The sequence below is a fragment of the Balaenoptera ricei genome, chromosome 18, assembly GCF_028023285.1.
Source record: "Balaenoptera ricei isolate mBalRic1 chromosome 18, mBalRic1.hap2, whole genome shotgun sequence".
NCBI classification, from domain to species: Eukaryota; Metazoa; Chordata; class Mammalia; order Artiodactyla; family Balaenopteridae; genus Balaenoptera; species Balaenoptera ricei.
In genome coordinates this window covers 25,602,168-25,624,002 of record NC_082656.1, presented here as the reverse complement: position 1 = coordinate 25,624,002, position 21,835 = coordinate 25,602,168, and the positions used below count along the sequence as shown (strand labels likewise).

Below are 21,835 nucleotides of genomic sequence, written 5' to 3'. Positions count from 1 at the left end.
TCTTGTAATATTGCTGAATCTTTCCTTGTATTACACTTAGCAATTTATTATTCACACTTCATTTTACAGTTCTGGGGAGCAAGATACAAGTCCCAAATTCTGAATCTCTTTGGCAGAAGATGGTAAATTACTTTCTTATTCCTGAGGAGGTGAAAGCAACTACAGCTCAATTTAACAAATATGTTTTTTTTTCCTATTTATTTATTTATTTATATTTATTTTTCCATTTATTTATTTGTGGCTGTGTTGGGTCTTCATTTCTGTGCGAGGGCCTTCTCTAGTTGCGGCAAGCGGGGGCCACTCTTCATTGCGGTGTGCGGGCCTCTCACTGTCGCGGCCTCTCTTGTTGCGGAGCACAGGCTCCAGACGCGCAGGCTCAGTAGTTGTGGCTCCCGGGCCTAGTTGCTCTGCGGCATGTGGGATCTTCCCAGACCAGGGCTCGAACCCGTGTCCCCTGCATTGGCAGGCAGATTCTCAACCACTGCGCCACCAGGGAAGCCCAACAAATATGTTTTTTGACTCTGTACTATACATAAGATACTATGCTATGTGCTACAGGAGGATGATTAATTCAGCAAAGATATTTTTGAGCACCAACTGTAAAACACAGGGAATGCACAGTTAAATAAGACATGGTGTCTGATACAGAGGGACTTCAGTCTAATGGAGGAAATAGACGAGAAAGTTAGTGACTTCAACACAGTATGATGAGCACTATATTAGAGGTGAGTAGTGAGTGTTTTGAGAGCGTAGAGGAGAGGCAGCACATCAGGGTCAGGGACAGGGATGGCTTCTGGGAGAAGCTGGTCCTTAATCTGAATTCCGAAGGACAAGTAGGAGTGAGCTAGGCACAGACAGGAAGGGCATCGCAGATACACACTGAGAATCTAGGAAATTTCAAGAGATAGGCAGGAACCAAATCATAAAGGGCTTCACATTCTCGGGTAAAGAGGCTCAGCTTTCTCCTGGAAGCCATGGAAGAATTTTAAGCAATAAGCATCATTAGGGACTTCCCTGGTGGGCCAGTGGGTAAGACTCTGCGCTCCCAATGCAGGGGGCCTGGGTTTGATCCCTGGTCTGGGAACTAGCTCCCACGTGCATGCCACAACTAAGATTGCGCTTGCCACAAATAAGAAGTCCGCATGCTGCAACCAAACAGGCCACAACAAAGATCCCAAGTGCCTCAACTAAGACCCGGAGCAGCCAAAATTAATTAATTAATTAATACTTTTTAAAAAGCATCATTAGATTTGTATTTTACAAAGATCATGTAGTAGGCTGAATGTATGTAACACTCTAATCACCGGGATCTGTGATTGTGTTACCTTATGTGGCAAAAAGAGACTTTGCAGATGTGATTAAATATATTAAGATGGGGAGATGATCCTGCATTATCTTCATGGGCCCAGTGTGATCACAAGGGTCCTTATAAGAGAGAGGCAATAGAGTTAGAGTCAGAGAGAAGATGTGAAGAGGAAGCAGAGGTCAGAGAGTAGAGGAGATGCTTTGCTGTTGGCTTTGAAGATGGAAGAAAGGGCCATGAGCCCAGAAATGCAGGTGGCCTGGAGAAGCTGGTAAAGGCAAGGAAATAAATTCTCTCCTAGAGCCTCCAAAAGGAACATGATCCTGCAGACACATTTCTGACTTCTGATGTCCAAAACTGTGAGATAGTAAATTTGTGTTGCTTTAAGACATAATCTGTGGCAATTTGTTACAGCAGTGATAGAAAATTAATGCAGATTCCCATTAATACAGATTTTTCCCTTGGAAATTAATGCAAAAAATAAACTGAATGAGGCTGGCTAAGGATCTATGGAAACTCATTAGTATGCTGTGAGAAGCAGTTTAGCATAGTGGCTACAGGCATGAACTTTGGTGAGATGGCCCTTACTTAGTTTCATAATTGGGTATAAATTTACTTTTTTTAAGCCTCTGTTCTCATTTGTAAAAGGGGGATAATAGTATTTTTCTCATGGTGTTTTCATGAGGATTAAATAAGAAATAGCAAATTATACATAGTGTCTGGTACAGGGTATGTGCTCAATAACAGTTATTATTAAATGATTACAGTAATTGAGAAGAGAAGGGAGAATAAGGAGAGAGAAGTCTCCAAAGAAGGTAGAAATGTATTCCCTCCTAAGCACCGTTGGAGGAATTAATTCTGCATAGGCCAGAAGGCACTGTTTTTTTGTTTTTTGTTTTAATATTTATTTATTTATTTATTTTTGGTTGCATTGGGTCTTAGTTGCAGTACGCGGGATCTTTCGTTGCGGTGAGCGGGCTTCTCTCTAGTTGTGGCATGCAGGCTCCAGAGCACGCAGGCTCAGTAGTTGCAGCATACAGGCTCTCTAGTTGTGGCACGTGGGCTCAGTAGTTGCAGCCCGCAGGCTTACTTGCCCCACTGCCTGTGGGATCTTAGTTCTCCGACCAGGGATTGAACCCGTGTCCCCTGCATTGGAAGGTGGATTCTTAACCACTGGACCACCAGGGAAGTCCAGAAGGCACTGTTTTTGCTGAGAGAGGAAGAAAGAAGAAAAGTGATGGGTGCTGAGGGGCACTCCACAAATGGGGGTTGAATGAGTGAATAGATAAGGAGAAAATAGTGTGACCCAGAAACTGGCAAGTTTGATGCAGTTGAAGAAGAGGTATATTGAGAATAGTAGAGTGAATGAGCTAGCTTAGATCCCCTGCATCCTGAAGAGTGAAAGGCTCTTATTAAGGAATCAGCAAATGTTTGTGGAAGGAAAGATAGGAGATTGTCATTAGAACATGAATTGTCCCTCAAAGAATCTGATTGAAGTCACTAGCATCAGAAATGATAGATGTACACAGAACAGCCCTATGAGAGCAACAGCCCTTGGGCTCATGCTGGAGGCGGGATGCTGGAGCCTCAGTGCAATGGCAAAAAGGCTTCTCTCAGTGTCACCCTGACAGGCTACTAATCCCAGAAGCTGGCATCTCATCTTCAATAACAGGTAGTTATGCCTGTTGAAACAAGTTTCCTTGGAGTTAAAAGGATATTGGCAAATCTCTTCTCATTTAAAAACAATTTAAGGGACTTCCCTGGTGGTCCAGTGCTTAAGACTGCACTTCCACTGCAGGGGGCACAGGTTCGATCCCTGGTCAGGGAACTGAGATGCCACATGCTGTGCTGCATGGTAAAATGAAATGAAATGAAATAAAATAAAATAAAATATAAGGTAGTAGATTGCTAGAATTTATGATTTAAGAGGAGGGGCAGGTCTTGCTGATTCTAAATTTGGCCATGGGAGTGGGTAGCTAAAATAGGGAAAAAGGTGAAGGTCTGGGGCTTCCCTGGTGGCACAGCGGTTGAGAATCTGCCTGCCCATGCAGGGGACACGGGTTCGAGCCCTGGTCTGGGAAGATCCCACATGCCGCGGAGCAGCTAAGCCCGTGTGCCACAACTACTGAGCCTGTGCGTCTGGAGCCTGTGCTCCGCAACAAGAGAGGCCGCGATAGTGAGAGGCCTGCGCACCGCGATGAAGAGTGGCCCCCACTTGCCACAACTAGAGAAAGCCCTCGCACAGAAACGAAGACCCAACACAGCCAAAAATAAATAGATAAAAAAGTGAAATTCTTAAAAAAAAAAAAAAAAGGTGAAGGTCTTTGTAGATGAAACCAAGGAACTGTAAGGCCAGGGATTTTTTAAAAAATGGATTGTATTTTTTAGAGCAGTTTTAGGTTCACAGAAAAATTAAGCTGAAGGTACAGAGATTTCCCCTATGGAAACCCCCTGTCCCCACGTATGCATAGCCTCTTCCATTGTCAATATCTCCCACCAGAGCAATACATTTGCTACAACTGATGAACCTACATTGACACCTCATTATCACCCACAGTCCATAGTTTACATTAGGGTTCACTCTTGGTGTTGTACACCCTATAGGTTTTGACAAGTGTATAGTGATGTGTAGCAACCACTAGAGTATCATACAGAATACTTTCACTGCCCTAAAAACCCTCTGTGCTTCACCTAGTCATCCCTCCCTCCCCCTAACCCTTGGCAATCACTGATCTTTTTACTGTCTCCATAGTTTTGTCTTTTCTAGAAAGTCATATAGCTGGAATCATACCGTATGCAGCCTTTTCAGATTGGCTTCTTTCACTTAGTAATATACATTTAAGATTCTCTGATGTCTTTTCATGGCTTGATAGCTCATTTCTTTTTAGTACTGAATAATATTCCATTGTCTAAATGTACCACAGTTTATTTATCCAAGGCTAGGGTTTTAAATCATACATATAGTTACTGGAATCATAGTAGATGGATGCTAGGAGTGAAGTTGAAATGACAGCTATTGTCACTTGGCAAATGAACAAATGAAGGATAGTGACCAAGAGGGAAAGGAGAAGAGAACAACAAAGCTGGTGAGTATAGACTCAAGTATCCTGTCCTTAAATGCAGGTGAAGTATTATGATTTGGTGGGGGGGCAGTGAGATGGGGAAAAAAGTGCTGATTTTTCCCTCACGAACTCCTACGGTATATAAGCAGAGGAAGATGCAAAATGCGAGACAATATCCCTGATGAAGGGCTGGATATCAATGACGGTAAGGAGGAAGAGAATGCTCAGTGAAAGAGTTGAGGATAAAGCCGAATAGAAAGGTGTGGCATAGAAAGGAGCAGTAGGAGGATGAGTCTGGAGAGAAAGCAGAGAGACAAACAAACAAGAATACAACAGAAGTGAGAGGACTGGAGGACGTGAATCTGTTGATAGTTTTTTTTTAAATTTTTATTTATTTATTTATTTATTTATGGCTGTGCTGGGTCTTCGTTTCTGTGCGAGGGCTTTCTCTAGTTGCGGCAAGCGGGGGCCACTCTTCACCGCGGTGCGCAGGCCTCTCACTATCGCGGCCTCTCTTGTTGCGGAGCACAGGCTCCAGACGCACAGGCTCAGTAATTGTGGCTCCCGGGCCTAGTTGCTCTGCGGCATGTGGGATCTTCCCAGACCAGGGCTCGAACCCGTGTCCCCTGCATGGGCAGGCAGATTCTCAACCACTGCGCCACCAGGGAAGCCCCACTATGTTGCCTTTTATGTATGGTAGAAAGAGCCCCAGAGTTGGAAGATCCTGGGTTTGAATCTTTTTTCTTTCATTATTATAGGGCTTGTATAAAGGAGAACCACCTGAGGAGAAAGCGTAGGTAGACCTGGGGAATCAGGCGCCGCATAAAACCACCGTAATTCTCACTGACAATGTGAGGTGTTCTAAACTGCTGAGAATATTTTTCTCTGATATTTCAAACGTGCTTTCACATTAGCCCTTTTCAAGTCCTGCCCAGTGACCTCACATACGTTGTGAATACTTCTTTGCTCTGCCCTAGAGAGAAAAGGCTTCTCTTAAAGTCTAAGTCGAGGGAGAAAAGAAGGAAAACAAGTTCGTCCTACATAAAGAAATTTACTTTGAGTCCAGCGCTGTTCAAATTCCTGACTGGAGAGAAATCAAAAAAGTCAGACTCTGATATAACTAACATTATCTTGGGCCAGAAGCCTAGCAACCAAAGCACAATACAAGGCAGCGACTTACGAACGGCTACGGTGTAAGAGCCCTACCCGGGGCCTGGGTGCAGGTGACAGAAGCGACCGCCTAACACAGGCTCCCAGTTCCTCGCCGCGGGGCGCCCTGCGCATGCGCACGCCGCCTCGCTCGAGGTGGGGGTGGGCCCTAGTTGCCATCTTGCCCCAAAGCAAGGCTGGGGCTGAAGGGCATCCTACCCAGACCGGCTTCCTCTTCCATTGCCAGCCCTGCCCGACAGCTCTGCCCAGGCTGCTCAGCCCCAAGTCTAGGCCAATGAACTGACCCGTCACCCGCAGCTCGACTCTTAGCCGCGGCTTGTCCCGGTGCCCATCCCGCGAAACGGAGCGCGCGGGCACCCAGCCTTCTCGCCAGCCGCGATGCCGAACGTGCAGCTGCCGCCAAAGGAGAACAACCTCTTCAAACGCATCTTGGTGAGTGGCCGGTGGCTGCGCCGCCCACCCCCGGCAGCCCCGGGCCTGGCGCGGCGAGCGGTCCGGCGGCGATGGCGCCTGCGCGGCCGGGCCCGGCCCCCCTGGGTTCTTTGTTTGTGCGCGAACCCGCATGGCCCTACCCCCGCCTCGCAGGGCCCGCCACCCGGCTCTCCTCCCTCCCTCCGCGGCCGCTCCTTCCAGAATCTTCCCGCCGCAGTCACCCTGGGCCTGGGCGCGCCGGCCGGGAGTGGCCCATGCCCTCTGCGGCGCCTGGCGGCCGGCCTCGCGACCTCCTCCCCCCGGTCCACCCCAGTTACTTTTGCCGGCATCCCTGCGTCCAGGTGTTCGTTCACTGCTTTATGTGGAATCTATTGCACAGCGCACCTCGACACCTATGAAAGAGGGATCGATCCTGTAATGGGGTGGGATCCGATTTATACCGGTTACGGGAAACTAAAACCTCGGAGACTCATCCTCCCTTTGGTAGAGAGTTTGCCTATTTTTGGTGTGTCGTACTAATCCTCTTTGGGAAGTAAGTGACTCGAACTGCATTTCTAAGTTCTAAAGCCGAACACAGCTCTGATTGTTTTCAACTCGTACAGGCCCTGTAAGTGGTTAAAGCCGCGCGGACTGGCTGGTATTGCACTTGAGGGGTGCATTTACTTTGATTCCGAGCAGAAACCTGAATAATGGCCCCGTAATGATGACGGCGGCCGGGTGGAGAGGGGAGTTTTCTGTGAGTTATGTGTCACCGTCCTGGTACCTTCACGGTTTTCCAGGGAGAAGGGGCAACATGCCTTTGCTTTTCTCAATAGACACTGGAGACTGATTGTCTTTCATCTGAAAACCAGCGTTTAGATTTTAAGGGTGAATTTATTAATCAGAGCTTGTGTTGGTTATATGACCATTAGCTGTTGCTTACCTTTATTATATATAAAATAAAGTATAAGCAACTGCAGATAAAAAAAAAAATCATAGTAGCTGTTCTGTTGCAAGCCAAATAGAAACGTCACACTTAGTCTTCAGAATGTTACAAAAGCTACATAGTAAATGGGATGAAAGTTTTGTCTTAATTTTATATGGTGTTTAGTGTTGCGCAAACGATGAGAAACGAGTGTAAAAACATAAATCTAATTAAAGCATTGTGGCAGATTGCTTCATTCGACTTTGCATGTATTTTTTTCTTTATTTTACTTTCATTTTTCTCATACCCTTGTATTTTTCGCAGTGTGGAATTGGAGAAGTGAACTTTTTTGCCCCTTTTGGGTGGGGCGTTTTGTTATTTTTTTTGTCTAAGGAAACTGAAACATGTTAATGAAAAATTATAAATTGTTGGATTTCAGGACATTTGGTATTATACCTAAAAGATGACAGACACTTGTTTTCTCTCTATATGGATATTTTCTAGTTCAAATCATGTTATCAGTAGCATAATGAAAAACAATTATATGATTTATTATTACTCTAGTTATAAAAAAAAATGTAAAGACCACTGCAGAGTTAATTTTATCCCCAAATTAATTGGGAAATGCTAAACATTTTTTATCTGGGTATGTAATGTTTATTATAACGTTATATGAATTTAGGAGGATACTGCAAAAGTGAATGATTTGATCGTCTCAAATTGCAGTAAGTGTAGGTGAAGTTTTACTATGACAAATTCCATAGCAAACAGAAGTCTATAATAAAATTATTCTTTAAAGTTTGGTTGGTGGACCAAAATGCTTTGCCACCAACAGTAATTTTTAAAAAATTATCGTTTTACTGAAACACACCCATACAAATTCACCAGGGTGCTTATCACACGTTCTGCATGGCTTGTACCTGCCTATCTTATTCCCCAGACTGGCTGTTAGCATAATGTTTTGTTGAATTTTGGAGCTATTGCAGGCCCTCTTTTACAAATGAGACAGTCAAACCCAGGAATGGTAAATGACTAAGTGTCTAAGGTTCTCAGTCTGGTTAGTAGCAAAGTTGAAACTAGAGTCTATCTTTTCTACTAAGTAGATATTCCTTACTGAACTTAAGACTTTTCTTTAACCTGAGTACTCGGATACAGGAGATGACTATCTGGGCTTGAATTGTGTCTCTGACACTTACTAGCTGTGTAAACTCAGTAACTGTGCCTCAGTCTCTCCATCTAAAATGTAGATAACGTGTATCTCATAGGCTTTCCTGGTATTTAAGTACGGAATAAATGAGAACAGTGCCTGACACGTAGTAAGTGCTTCCAATAAGTGTTAACTATTACTATTACTGTTATTGGTATTATGATATTATTACTTCCAGATCACTTGGTAAGGCAGAAAAAAAAAATTTCTCTTCTTTTCCTCTTCCCCAGTAGCTCCTTCAGCTTTTTTTTTTTTTTTTTAATATTTTTGGAATATGTAATATATTCGCATGGTTCAAAATTCAGGTTTTCCTATCCTGTTTCCCAACCACTAAGTTCTCTTCCCCATAGGCAATCAAGAAGCCTTAATTTAAAGATTTTTTTCTATGAATACTTTTCTAATTCTCCTCTCCATATCCCACCCCTGTTGGCAAGAATTAATCTCTTCCTCCTCCTTTGCTGGTACTGTTTTGCTTGGAACTTGACTGTATATATTGACTATGTATTGAGCAGTTCTTATTTGTCTAGAACCTGAGGATGCAGCAGTGTTTAAAATAGGCAAGATCCCTGTTCTCAGGAGCTTACAGTATGGTGGGGAAGATAGACACTAAATAAGTACAAAAATGAGTAAGAATGTCAGGAAATGATAGCGCTGTGTAGAAAATAGAGTAATATGATAGAGTGTTTTGGGGGGTGCTGTAAGAGGCTGGCAGTATTAGATAGACTTGTCAGGTAGATGATATGTAAAACTTGATCATAAGGAATCAGCCATGGGAAGATGTGGGGAGGAACAACATTTCAGGGGGTGGAAGGAACACAAGTGCAGAGGTCCTGAGGTGGGGATGAGCTTGGTACGTTGAGTACTAAAAAGAAAACCCGTAACCACGTAAGTGAGAGATTGAGTTAAAGATGCTGTGTTTTGATGGTTAATAGCTGTGGAGGGCAGGCGTGATTACTTAGCCTGGCTGGTGGCATTGAGGAATAAAGAGCGTTTATTCCTAAATAAATCTAGTCTAATACAAGTGTAAGAGATTTGCTTACACTTGGATTAGACTACAAGTGATGGAAAGACCATAGTCTTGGAGTCAGAGGAGAGTTTGCAACTAAGCTGAGCCACTTACAAATTAATTTAATGGACTTTTAAGTTTCAGTTTCTCCGTCTGTAAGGTGGAGGTCATGACACCTACCGTAAGGAGTTGTTATGAGTTATAGCAAGTTTTGTACAGACACACGTTAGTTGCTCAGTAAATAGCAGTATTTTTTTGTGTGTATGCCTTGGTTCCATTCTTGAAGTAGCAAAGACTTTTAATGCAGTTTCTAGTATTTTTCTGTGTTATCACGTATGTTTTTGCTTTTGGATTTTGAATAAAAGAAAGCTGTAGCAGTATGTTGGTTGACAGTTAAGGTGTTTTTTTCTTTATCTTCTATAAAAGTGAAAATACTCAGATACCAGAATAGTTTGGCAAGGAGTAGGTAGCAGAGGTAAACTTCATGTTATAACTGATACGAATTGATACAAAACCTTTCCATCACATATGTTTTAGACCTAATTTTGGATCTTGAATTTAGAATTTATATAATGGAATGAAAAGTTGCTACATGTGTATTCATTTTATATAATAATTTTTGTTCATATTTCTTTACAGAAATGTTATGAACAGAAGCAATACAAAAATGGCCTCAAGTTTTGCAAGATGATTCTTTCAAATCCAAAATTTGCTGAACATGGAGGTATTATCTCACCTATGAGAGATTACTTTGGGGAAATCTAATTCTAAAATCAGATGGATAGGATTCCCAACAGTGAAAGAAGAATACTTCCCAGATTCCATGGCCTTGTAGTTCTCTATTAGAGTGCATAAATGTTTAACGTTTTCAGATATGCCTCATATCATTCTTATTCTAGATTACTTCTATTATGCTTAGGTATATTTACAGTCTTTACTTTTAGATGAGAAATGATTGGTTGATATATTGGTGATTGGCATATATACCTGTATTTTTATAGACCTGATTTCATTTGTTACTTTGAATAGAATTTAAGTTTATCCTTTGATTTCTAATGTGTAAAATTAGAACAATATTTGCAACACCAGAGTAGTATTAAGATACAATCAAAGGCATTTTATTTTTTGGTAGATGTATTTTTTATCTATCTGCTAACCTTCATATGTAAATAAGATACTACTGATTTACCATTGTATTATCTTGGGTTGTTTTTCTAGCACTGATGTTAGTAAGTCTGTATTTGCTTGTCTCATCCTTTTTCACTGGTGACCAGTGTTTGGTAAAAGGATGGATCAGGTTAGACATGTAAATTATGGTCCTGTAGCAGAGCAAAGCTGATTGGGTTTCTGAATATTAGACTTGAGTAATTATTGAGACCATCTTTTTGGGAAAAAAGGCTGACCCTACTCAGCTTTCTAAGAACACTTAAAACATTCTTTGAAGGCAATGGACAGAAGTAATTTCATAGAATTTTAGAAATTAAAGCTTGTTTTCAAGCTGTTTAGCAGTGGAACCCTTATCCAAATGGGAGCTCGTGGGGAAATTCATTATGTAAAAACAGATAAAATAAGATGTTTGGTCATAGGGGCCTGGACTGCTGGATCACCCGTTCTGAAAACCATAGTCCATAGAGATTAGTTTGAAAACCATCGTTCTTGTCTAATTCTCTTGTGGATTATTCAGAGAATTATTTCATTCTAAACAATCTTTGATTAACTACCTTCAGCATATTCTTGGGTTGCCACTCCCATAGTCCAGTGTCGTGCTTTTCAAATGCAAACTGATGTTAATTAGCCTAAGTGGGATTCGTTGGAATAAACTTGCAGCCAAAAATGAAGTCTGTTCCGATAATGAGTAAGGTGATTTTTAAATTGTGTACATCTCTTTAAGGTAGATTGAATGATTTTGTGGGGTATAAATCAGATGATTTGATTCTTAGTAGGATTGATCTCAGGTGAAAGCTGAGGTCTGTTGCAGTAGATTTAACTCAACAGGACTCAGGACCCTGCTGTGTTACCTTTTTTCAGCAGAATAATCTTAACCTCCTTTATAGAGTCTTCAGAAAGGCAGAAAGCATTTTACCAACTCAGTCCCAGCCTGAGGAATTTCAGAAAAGGACTTGGGCTAAGCTTTAAGCAGATACATAAATATACTTTTACTTTTTTTATTTGGAGAGAAATTCTTCTAACTATAGGATTAAAAGGATGAATAATGTAAGTATTGGTAGAGCTCAGATATTAAAATAGTGCTAAGAGAATAATTTGAATTTTTCATGTGTAAATAGAGGTTAAAAATATTTTTCAGAGACTTTGGCTATGAAAGGATTAACTTTGAACTGTTTAGGAAAAAAAGAAGAGGCGTATGAATTTGTTCGTAAAGGACTTCGTAATGATGTCAAGAGTCATGTCTGTATCCTTTTGCAGTAGTTGAATAGTTTAATTTCATTTATGTATTTTCCATTTATGAGTTTTTTCTAACTCAAATTTAAAAAAAACTTCACTATGAAAAAGTTTAAAACTATATGGAAGAGTGAATGTAATGAACTTTATGTACCCATTATCAAGTTTCAATAATTATCAACATTTTTAATATTAGTTTCATCTGCTCCCTACTTCTTATTTTTTTGTTTATTGGAGTATTTTAAAGAGAATTACTATGCACTGTATATTTACTGCAGTTGTGCTTAGTGTGAGAGAATAGTAACTAATAATTATAGGTGATTTAAAACCCATTTTTTTCCTATACATCCATAAACTGAGTGATACTTTCCTCGTTCCAAATAATGACTTACCTGTATAATACTTACCTGTATAGTAAAACTTGTGTTCCTTAAAAGTTCCTTAAACTTCCCTTTAGAAATTTTAGGAGAAAAATTCAGGAGCAACTTGATGTAAAATAGATTTTATTTAGTATTAAATATTATATTGATTCTTCAGCTTGGTTTCTGTTGCACAGGGACTTAGCTGTTACTTCACTGGGTACTTATAATCGTATTTTTCATTGACTAGTATCCCAGTTTGTTAAAAAAACAAAAATATTCTGTAGGGATGGATCTTTGAAATTGTTTTAATCTCTGTTTTACGTACTTATATACTTACAACCTTTTCACATACTACCCTTGTATCTTAATTTTTAACATTTAAATCATCTAGTTATTGGCCAGTATTGAACATCAGTAGTCTTAGTGGTGTTTTTACATATTTAGCTTAGGGTTCTCTCAAAATACTAAATACTTATTTCTTTATCCCAGTGCTTACCCTAGAGCGAAGAGAGAGGGCATGTAAGTATGATAGTTTTTTGGCTCCAAGATATCCTAAGACTTGACTTTACATTAAATAAAAACTTAATTTTTGTGGTCTTTAGTATCACTAGTGAATTAACTGATGGTTACATGTTGTTTTATAATTGATTGAATATATACTTGTTTTAAAAGATAATTGCAATTTTTGTATATATTCTGTTTCCATACATAGTGCTTGAGAATAAGTGAGTGTTGAGGTGCTGGCATAGGAAAGTGAGGGGATGGAGGTAGGCAACGTGAAGAATTTTTACCAATAATTTTCTCAGGTTACTTAAAAATATATTATGGAAAATTTCAGACATGTACAAAAATAGAATAGAATAATGCACCCCTATCTGCCTATCACCTAGCTTCAATAATTTAACAGTTGTCAATCAAGGCTGATCTGGTTTCATATTTTATCACCTGCTTACTTTCCCTCTCCCTCTGATGCCAGATCATTCTGAAGTAAATCCCAAACAAAATACCATTTTATTAAGGTAAGCTTTCTATTAGACATGTAGCATAGTGTATTCTAGTATCTGTGAATGTCTGTTTCCTTAACTTAATAGGTTGGCATGTATATGGACTCTTGCAGCGTTCTGATAAGAAGTATGATGAAGCTATTAAGTGTTACCGAAATGCCCTCAAATTAGATAAAGATAATCTGCAAATTTTGAGGGATCTCTCTCTGTTACAGATCCAAATGAGAGACCTTGAAGGTTATCGAGTAAGTACTTTAGTCTTAAATGTACATGTTTTTACAATAGATATAATTTAAAAGCATGTGAATTCAGAATGAGGTGAACTTAAGACAAGATCATGTAGACTTGATTGTTCATTACAGTCTGTAGTAGAAGGGAAAAGTCACTCTGGATCTTCCTTCCAATAATAGTAGTGGAACTGCATACTTCTTAAAAAAATTAATTAACTAATTAATTTATTCTTGGCTGCATTGGGTCTTCATTGCTGTGTGTGGGCTTTCTCTAGTTGCGGTGAGCAGGGGCTTCTCTTCATTGGCGGTGTACAGGCTTCTCATTGCGGTGGCTTCTCTTGTTGTGGAGCATGGGTTCTAAGTGCATGGGCTTCAGTAGTTGTGGTGCGTGGGCTCAGTAGTTGTGGCTCGCGGGCTCTAGAGCGCAGGCTCAGTAGTCGTAGCGCACTGGCTTGGTTGCTCTGCGGCATGTGGGATCTTCCTGGACCAAGGATTCTGGACCTTGGCTGCTCTGTGGCATGTGGGATCTTCCTGGACCAAGGATTCTGGACCGTGTCTGCTGAATTGGCAGGCAGATTCTTAACCACTGTGCCACCAGGGAAGTCCCTGGAAGTGCATACTTGATCATCAAAAAAGGATAACTAGTTTATTCATTTTATGGTTTTTTACTTATTTTATTTAATTTTTAAAAAATTCTTGGCTGCGTTGGGTCTTCGTTGCTCTGTGCGGGCTTTCTCTAGTTGTGGCAAGCGCGGGCTGCTGTTTGTTGCGGTGCGCGGGCTTCTCATTGTGGTGGCTTCTCTTGTTGTGGAGCATGGGCTCTAGGCACGCGGGCTCAGTAGTTGCGGCATGTGGGCTCTAGAGCACGCGAGCTTCAGTAGTTGTGGCGCACAGGCTCAGTAGTTGCGGGTGGCTCGTGGGCTTAGTTGATCTGTGGCATGTGGGATCTTCCCGGACCAGGGCTTGAACCTGTGTCCCCTGCATTGGCAGGTGGATTCTTAACCACTGCACCACCAGGGAAGTCCCTCATTTAATGCTTTTTGAAAAGCTAGAATATCGCCTATGTGCTAATGCTGTACTATATTCTTTGTGAGCTTGATATTTACGAATTTGGTAAACAGAGCTTTTATAATTAAAATCTAAATGTGGAGATTAATTAGCTTTCTTCATTATGGGTTAGAAAATACAAAATATTGTGAGGATTGCCATAAATGTAGTCCCAGGCCTCTTCACACTGTTATCTTCAACTCTGGGCATCTTCATGTGCTTACTCCACTTAGTTTCCTAAATTCAGTATGTCCAAAATGGAATTATCTCACTTTCTCATGTGAAGGAGGCTACCAACTCTTAATAGTTCTGTTTAGATAAGTCTTTTTTCATTTACTTTTTTTACTGTTGTCCTTTTACTGCCATGTAAGTCTTTGCATAGATTTTTGCAGAAGTTTCAAGGGTTCTGCTGAGCTTAATAATGGTGCCATTCATCACGATTGTGTGATTTTTCTTCTTTAGGACTTAGCAGCCTAAGTTTGGTGAGAGTTAAAATCAGTTATCTTTAGAAATTAAGTAAAGAAATTAGTAATGGCGAGAGACTGGTTGCTAGGAGGGGTAGTGAAATAAATGAAGATAAAAGAGCTGGTGGTTAGAAGTGAAGGATTCAAGGAACTAGAGGTACTGGTGATGTCCAAGAACAAGGGCAGGAAGGTCACTGAGTGACAGTGTTGGCAGCATAGGAGCTGTAGCCAGAGTGAGTATCTGAATTTATGATTTCTGGGTGGCAGTAAGGTCTAGGGTGTGGTGGAAGTGGGTCCCTGAAGTGGGGTAGAGATCATTGTAGATGAGGAAATCGTGGATCTAAGAAGATAGGTTATTGGGTAGGTGATCCACATGTTGCATTTGCCCAGAATAATGGCAGAATTTGGTAGAGAGATGAAAACTGAGTCAGACTTTAATGAAGTGGGGGAGTGACAGAGAAGCAACAGTGAAAGTAAGGGTGATACACTGGTAGAGCTTAATGCCATATGCCTAAAAGGAGCAGACATTTACACGTGAATGTAGAGGAGTGATATTGTCTAAGTTGTTTTGTTGAAGATATCTTTTTTTTAAAAAGATCTGATCATGGTTCTCCTTGTGGCATGTACCGTGGATGGACGGCACCCATTCCAACAACAGAGTCACAGAAGCTAAACGTTACATTTTCAAAACTCATTGCAGCTAGTGTTCTTCATGAGACCGTGTTTGGCCAAGCAAAGTTGCACTTGCCTAAGAGTTGGAGGCAGATATGAGCTATGAGGAGCTGTGTAGGGAGGTTAGATTTTCTGCTGGTCTGAAGGTATCTTGATTCTTCTGGAGCAGCCATGGTGGAATTTCTGGTGTTTTCTCCGTAATGTTGTAGATATTGAACTGTCTTAGAGTAGCAGCAGTGGTGTTTCTGCTAGAAAAGTCCAGTCAGATGTTTGAGTGTTTTCCCTGGCTGTGTCCATCCTATCTCTGGGGCCTATAATAATAATGTACAATATGTTGTGGTTTCATATAACAATATTATAAACAGTAAACTCTAGTTTCATAAAAAGCTATCTTAGTCTCTCTTCTGAGATGTTTAGTTACCAGAAGAAATTCTTATTATATAAAGGTAATTTTATAAGGCAGTCTAAAAACATTGACCCCAAGGACATTACATTACAGGGTATTCTAGAACTTAAGTTTAGATCAGGAACATAAAAAGTATTTCTGTTTTATTTTGGAGTTCAGAGATGTTTGTTCATTGAATTCATTAGAAAGGAATTAAAGGTATTTTTTCTTAAAACTCTGTGATGAATTATATTTTAGAGAAACTTAAGAAAGTGAAAAAAATTTTAAAGAAATTTTTTTTTTTAAAGGAGACGAGATATCAGCTTCTTCAGTTGCGCCCAACACAACGTGCATCCTGGATTGGATATGCTATTGCATACCACTTACTGAAAGATTATGATATGGCACTAAAACTATTGGAAGAATTTAGACAAACTCAGCAAGTAAGAACTGCATTTTAACATTTTCTTCTGCCTTCATAAACTAAAATAGTTAACTTCTATATTGCCTCCACCCCCAAGCGTGAATTAGTCTTTCAGACCTATGGAAGAACTTGAAAAATTTTTGAAATAATTGGAAGAAGTTAAAACAAAGAATTCTTTTTTTTTTTTTTTAATTTATTTATTTATTATTTATGGCTGTGTTGGGTCTTCATTTCTGTGCGAGGGCTTTCTCTAGTTGTGGCAAGTGGGGGCCACTCTTCATCGCGGTGCGCGGGCCTCTCACTATCGCGGCCTCTCTTGTTGCGGAGCACAGGCTCCAGACGCGCAGGCTCAGTAATTGTGGTTCACGGGCCTAGTTGCTCCGCGGCATATGGGATCTTCCCAGACCAGGGCTCGAACCCGTGTCCCCTGCATTGGCAGGCAGATTCTCAACCACTGCGCCGCCAGGGAAGCCCAAAACAAAGAATTCTTAATACAAAATAAATAATATAAAGATTTTTGTATACTATAATTTCAGCAATATTCAAATGAATAAAGAAAAGAATACATGAGAATGAAAATAGTTTTGTGACTATGGGAATTGTTTCTCTAATATATATTGCTTTATATTTTATATAAATATGTTAATAAATACATTTTAATATGTGTGTAAAATAGAAAAATACAAAAAATATACTGTGTATCACAAGAGAAATTAAAAAGATGTTAACATTTTGCCGTAATTGCTCCAGATATAATTATTTTTTAAAGAAATGTTACAGAAACAGCTGAAGTCCTCCCACATCCCTCCCTAGAGGTAGCCACTATTCTGAAATTGGTATAGATCATTTCATTTCTAGTCATGTTTACATTATGTTTAAGTAAGTCCATGAAAGTTACAAACTATTATTTTGTATATTTAAAATTTTACATGAATGACATGTAGTTTTTAAAATTCAACATTTCTTGAGATATATCTATGTTCATACATGTTGACTAGTTTATCCATTTTATAGCTACTTTATTTATTTATTTATTTTATTTTTTTGACCGTGTTGGGTCTTCGGTTCGTGCGAGGGGTTTCTCTAGTTGCGGCAAGTGGGGGCCACTCTTCATCGCGGTGCGGGGACCGCTCTTCATCGCGGTGCGCGGGCCTTTCACTATCGCGGCCCCTCCCGTTGCGGGGCACAGGCTCCAGACGCGCAGGCTCAGCAGTTGTGGCTCACGGGCCTAGTTGCTCCGCGGCATGTGGGATCTTCCCAGACCAGGGCTCGAACCCGTGTCCCCTGCATTAGCAGGCAGATTCTCAACCACTGCGCCACCAGGGAAGCCCTAGTTTATCCATTTTAAACTGCTGTTTGGTGTTCTGTTATATAAATAAGCTAAAGTTAATCTACTCTACTTTGTCTGTATTAAAAATTAGTGCTGCAGTGAATATTCTTGTCTGCTGTTTCATTAGCCACATTTGTGAGTTCCTCTTCAGTTTATACCTAAAACTGGAATTGCAGAGTTGTGGCTCTATGTGTTTAGTTTTACTAATTTGAAGCACCTGTACTAATTTACATGCCCGCTAGCAAGGTTTTATGGTTATTGTTTGCCTATATCCTTACTGACACTTGATGTCAGGTTTATTATTTTTTCCATTCTTCTGGATGTGAAGAAGTTTATCTCATTATTTTTTTTTTTTAATTTTTATTTACTTATTTATTTTTTGGCTGTGCCGCATGGCTTGCGGGATCTTAGTTCCCTGACCAGAGATTGAACCTGGGCCCTCAGCAGTGAAAGTTCCAAGTCCTAACCACTGGACCACCAGGGAATTCCCTCATTATTCTTTTAATTTGTGTTTCTTTGACTATTAGTGAGGGATATTGGAATAAGAGATATTATCTGTACTTTTCTTTTGATGTCTGTGTCTGGCCTCATGGCATGAGTTGGGAAGTGTTCCCTCTTTTGGAAGAGTTTGTGATGGGTGGTGTTAGTTCTTATGTAAATATTGGTCCATTTCATCTAGGTAATCTAATTTGTTGGCATGCAACTTTTCATAATAGTCCTTTATAATCCTTTTTATTTTTGTAGGGTTTGTGGTAATGTCCCTGCTTTTATTCTCAATTTTAGTAGTCTTCTCTCTTTCTTTCTTGGTCATTCCAGCTAAAGGTTTGTCAATTTTGTAGATCTTGTCAAAGAGCCAACTTGTAGTTTTGTTAAATTTCTCTGTGGGTGTGTTGGTGTATGTATGCTTTAGCACTCAGCCAGGCAGTTTACAACTCTACCTTAGCTTTCGCCTCTTAAGGTGAAAGGTCAGAGTCTCAAGGTCAGCAAGAGGTGAGAGTTTAGGGCTTTCTCAGGTCTTTCTTGAACATATGCGTAACTCTGTACGTGTGTGTGACTTTTCAAAGCCCCTATGGACATCACATTTCCCAGCTTTTACTTTAAGGTTTTTGTTTAGTCTGTTGTTTGCCCTGACTGTTAGCTGTCTTTCAGGCACTGTAAAGGTAAAACGCATGCCTGTAATCACTTTTAATAAGCACTTTTGGCCCTTCCCTTCCCCCCAATGCTTTTTTGCTCTGGGCAAGCTCTGAGTTAGGCTTGTACTTGGAGGCTTGCAGTGAACCAACAGATAGGTCAGTTAATTACAGTTCTTTGGGAATGAGGCTTTGAAAGAGCTCCAGCTTTATTGTTCTCACTGGTGGCTGTCAAGCTGCTCTGGGAATACAAGCTTATTTTTCAAGGCTACTGTGTAGCTGGAGAGCACTGGATAGGATTAGGGCAAGTTAAAATGACACAAAACTCACTGGTCTTACCAAGATCCAGCTGTTTTCTTCAATAAATGCTCCCCAGGTGTGCTGTAAGCCTTTGGTTAATTTCCAGAGTTCTGAAAAAGGTGATTCTGACAGTTTTTGCCAGTTCTTCCCTCACTGTTTTGGAGAGGTGAAGTTTTGGAGTTCTTAATTTACTCTCCCGGTTTTCCTGACATCATCCTCTTTGTATTTTCCTCATGAAAACTTTTTCTTTTGACACATTACCCTAAAAGCAAGGTATTGTTTTTTGGAATGATAGCCAAACTAATTTTACCTGCTAGAGTGGTAGACTTTTTTTCTCTTTTCATTTATCCAGTAATTCTCGTTGCAGAGTACACATGATAACAGTCCCCTATTCTACCTTTCTGTCCCTGCCTTGCTATCCAGAGTCTAGTTCAGAGAAGACATGGAAGAACACAGCCCGCCATATGTCTAAATAACGCACGTTCAACTTTTTATATGTGTTTTAGGCATTCTCTACGGTTTTTGCTACAATAGAGTAGTATATAGTTCTTTTATGTCACCTCACCGTCTCTTCCCCATTCTCCTGATAATAGTTGTATGAATATTTCTGGTTCTTTAAGTGTTACCTTTATAACATTAGGGAATATACTTGTACTTTTGTGTCTTAAGCCAGCAAATGGCAGGAATTCCTTGTTTTTCATGGCTGAATATTATTCTGTTGTATATATATATCACATCTTTATCCATTCATTTGTTGATGGACACTTAGGTTGTTTCCGTATCTTGACTATTGTGAATAATGCTGCAGTGAATATCTCCCCCCGCCTCCCCCCCACCTTAGCATCCAGTTCTCTGGGACTATCTGCTTTCTTTGAAGAAGAGCTCTTGACTCTTTGAGTGGGATGGATGCCTGGTTACAGGGTAATATTTTAAACAAGGATTTGGCTGCTGAGTTGATGGAAATGGGGTCAGGGTCAGCCTTTCAGTTAATCCTTTAATCTTGAGCCCCATTTCTCGTTCCCGCACCCTCTGTTTACTTGTCATTTCAGAATCCTGACCCTGTTTGGTGTTTTCCAGGGCAGATAGCCACCCTCCCTAAAGATTTCCTCTGTATAGCTACTCTAGGCTTTAGCTTCTTCTGTTTTACTTCATCCCTTATTCTTCATTTGCTTTCCATTTCCCAGAAGTTTGTTGAAATCTCATATGTTCTATTTTCATAGGTTAATATATTTTTAAATCCTCTATTATTTTTATTCTCATAAGGGAGTGTGGTAAGTTCATCATGTTTACTTAGATTCTTAGCTTTTTACTGCGAACTAGAGAATTCTGTATTGAGACTAGTTCTTTGTCTTTATCCAGGAATCAAGTCCTTGCCATAAGAGGGTGTACTGTACCATATTCACTGGGGTTTGAGAAACACTCTTTCGTTTTAAATAGTGTTATTGCAATTTGATGGTTAAAATTAGGTGTGTGGAATTTTCTTATTTTTTGTAATAATAAGTATAATTAAGAGGTATAAGGCTTTTTTGAGGTATAATACATGCCATAAAATTTGCCCATTTTAGTTGTACATCTCAAAGATTTTTTTTTGTAAATTTATAGTCATGTAGTCATTACCACAGTCCAGTTTTAGAATGTTTCGTCACCCCCAAAAAGTTCTTTTGTGCCCATTTGTCAGTTTCCACTCATCCCCAGCCAACCACTGATCTGCTTTTTGTCTCTATAGATTTGCCCTTTTTGGAAACTTCGAATAAAGGCAATCAAATGCAGTGTTTTCTCTCTGAATTCTTTTATTCAGAATGCTTTTGAGATTCACCTGTATTAGAGCATGTATTAGGGGTTCATTCCTTTTTAATGCTGAATACTGTTTCATCATTATATGGATACACTGTGGTCTATGGATAACACTTTGTTTATCCACTCATTAATTGATGGACATATATATTGTTTTTAGTTTTAGTTGTTATGAATAATGCTGCTATGAACATTTGTGCATAAGTTTTTGTGTGGACATATGTTTTTATTTCTTTTGGGTAGATACCTAGGAATGAAATTACTTGGTTATATGGTAAGTATATATTTAACTTTTTGATAAACTGCCCAGTTGTCTTCCTACGTGGCTGAACCATTGTACATTCCTACTAGCAATGTGTGAGAATTCCAGTTTCTACCCATCCCGACACCTGTTAACTGTCCAATTTTTTGATGATAGCCATCTGAGTGGATATGTAGTAGTATCTGTTTTAGTTGTTTCTCTGCATTTTTCTAACAACTAATGCTATTGAGCATTTTATCATGTTCTTATTAGCCATTTATATTTCTTCTTTGATGAAATGTCTATTCAACTCTTGTGCCCATTTTTTAGTTGGGTTATTTGTCTTACAGCTGAGTTGTAAGAGTTTCTTGAATATTCTCAATACAAGTTCCTTATCAGATAGATCATTTGCAAATATTTTCTCCTAGTCTGTAACTTGTATTTTTATGTTATTAATGGTGTCTTTTGAAGAGGAAAGTTTATAATTTTGTTGAAGTCCAATTTACCTGTTTTTTCTTCTATGCAAAGGGTCACAAAGATTTTCTCCTATTCTTCTAAGGTTTCTTTTATCGTTTTAGCGCTCACATTTAGGTCTGTGATCCATTTTGAGTTAATTTTTGTAAATGGTATGAAGTATGTGTCTAAGGTTTTTGCATATGGATATTAAATTGTCCCACCATCATTTGTTGAAAAGACTAACCTGTCCCTGTTGAATTGTCTTGGCACATCTGTTGAAAATCGGTTGACCAGATTATAAGGGCTAATTTCTGAACCTTGTATTCTGTTCCATTGATCTATATGTGTATCCTTATGCCAGTACCAACCACACTGTCTTGATTACTGTAACTTTAAAGGATGTTTGAAATTTGAAGTACATGTCTTCTTACTTTGTTTTTCTTTTTAAGATTCTTTTGTCCATGCAGGGTTCCTTTTATTTCCATTTGAATTTTAGCATCAGCTTATCAGAT

At 39.7% G+C, this 21,835-nt stretch overlaps 2 protein-coding genes across 15 annotated transcripts in view; one reads left to right on the top strand and one right to left on the bottom strand.

Moving 5' to 3' along the window:
* The window catches only part of MTRF1 (mitochondrial translation release factor 1), a 58,095-nt gene extending 51,794 nt beyond the window's left edge, over positions 1-6,301 (bottom strand). For 4 of the 6 annotated variants that reach the window (XM_059902720.1, XM_059902717.1, XM_059902721.1 and 1 more), the window contains exon 1: positions 5,820-6,041. The gene's annotated coding sequence lies outside the window, so the exon portion shown is untranslated. Of the gene's footprint in view, positions 1-5,571; positions 5,605-5,819; positions 6,042-6,284 lie in introns of those variants that run through there. The other 2 variants (XM_059902719.1, XM_059902718.1) reach the window with 2 other exon arrangements.
* Positions 5,688-21,835, top strand: part of NAA16 (N-alpha-acetyltransferase 16, NatA auxiliary subunit) — a 68,809-nt gene continuing 52,661 nt past the window's right edge. For 6 of the 9 annotated variants that reach the window (XR_009498653.1, XM_059902713.1, XM_059902711.1 and 3 more), the window contains exons 1-5: positions 5,688-5,967; positions 9,724-9,808; positions 11,390-11,494; positions 12,938-13,095; positions 15,957-16,091. Coding sequence is in view for 8 of the 9 variants with exons in the window: in XM_059902713.1 (XP_059758696.1) it covers positions 5,914-5,967; positions 9,724-9,808; positions 11,390-11,494; positions 12,938-13,095; positions 15,957-16,091 (537 nt within the window). In the remaining variant the exon portion in view is untranslated. Of the gene's footprint in view, positions 5,968-9,723; positions 9,809-11,389; positions 11,495-12,937; positions 13,096-15,956; positions 16,092-20,869; positions 20,901-21,835 lie in introns of those variants that run through there. The other 3 variants (XM_059902710.1, XM_059902712.1, XM_059902714.1) reach the window with 3 other exon arrangements.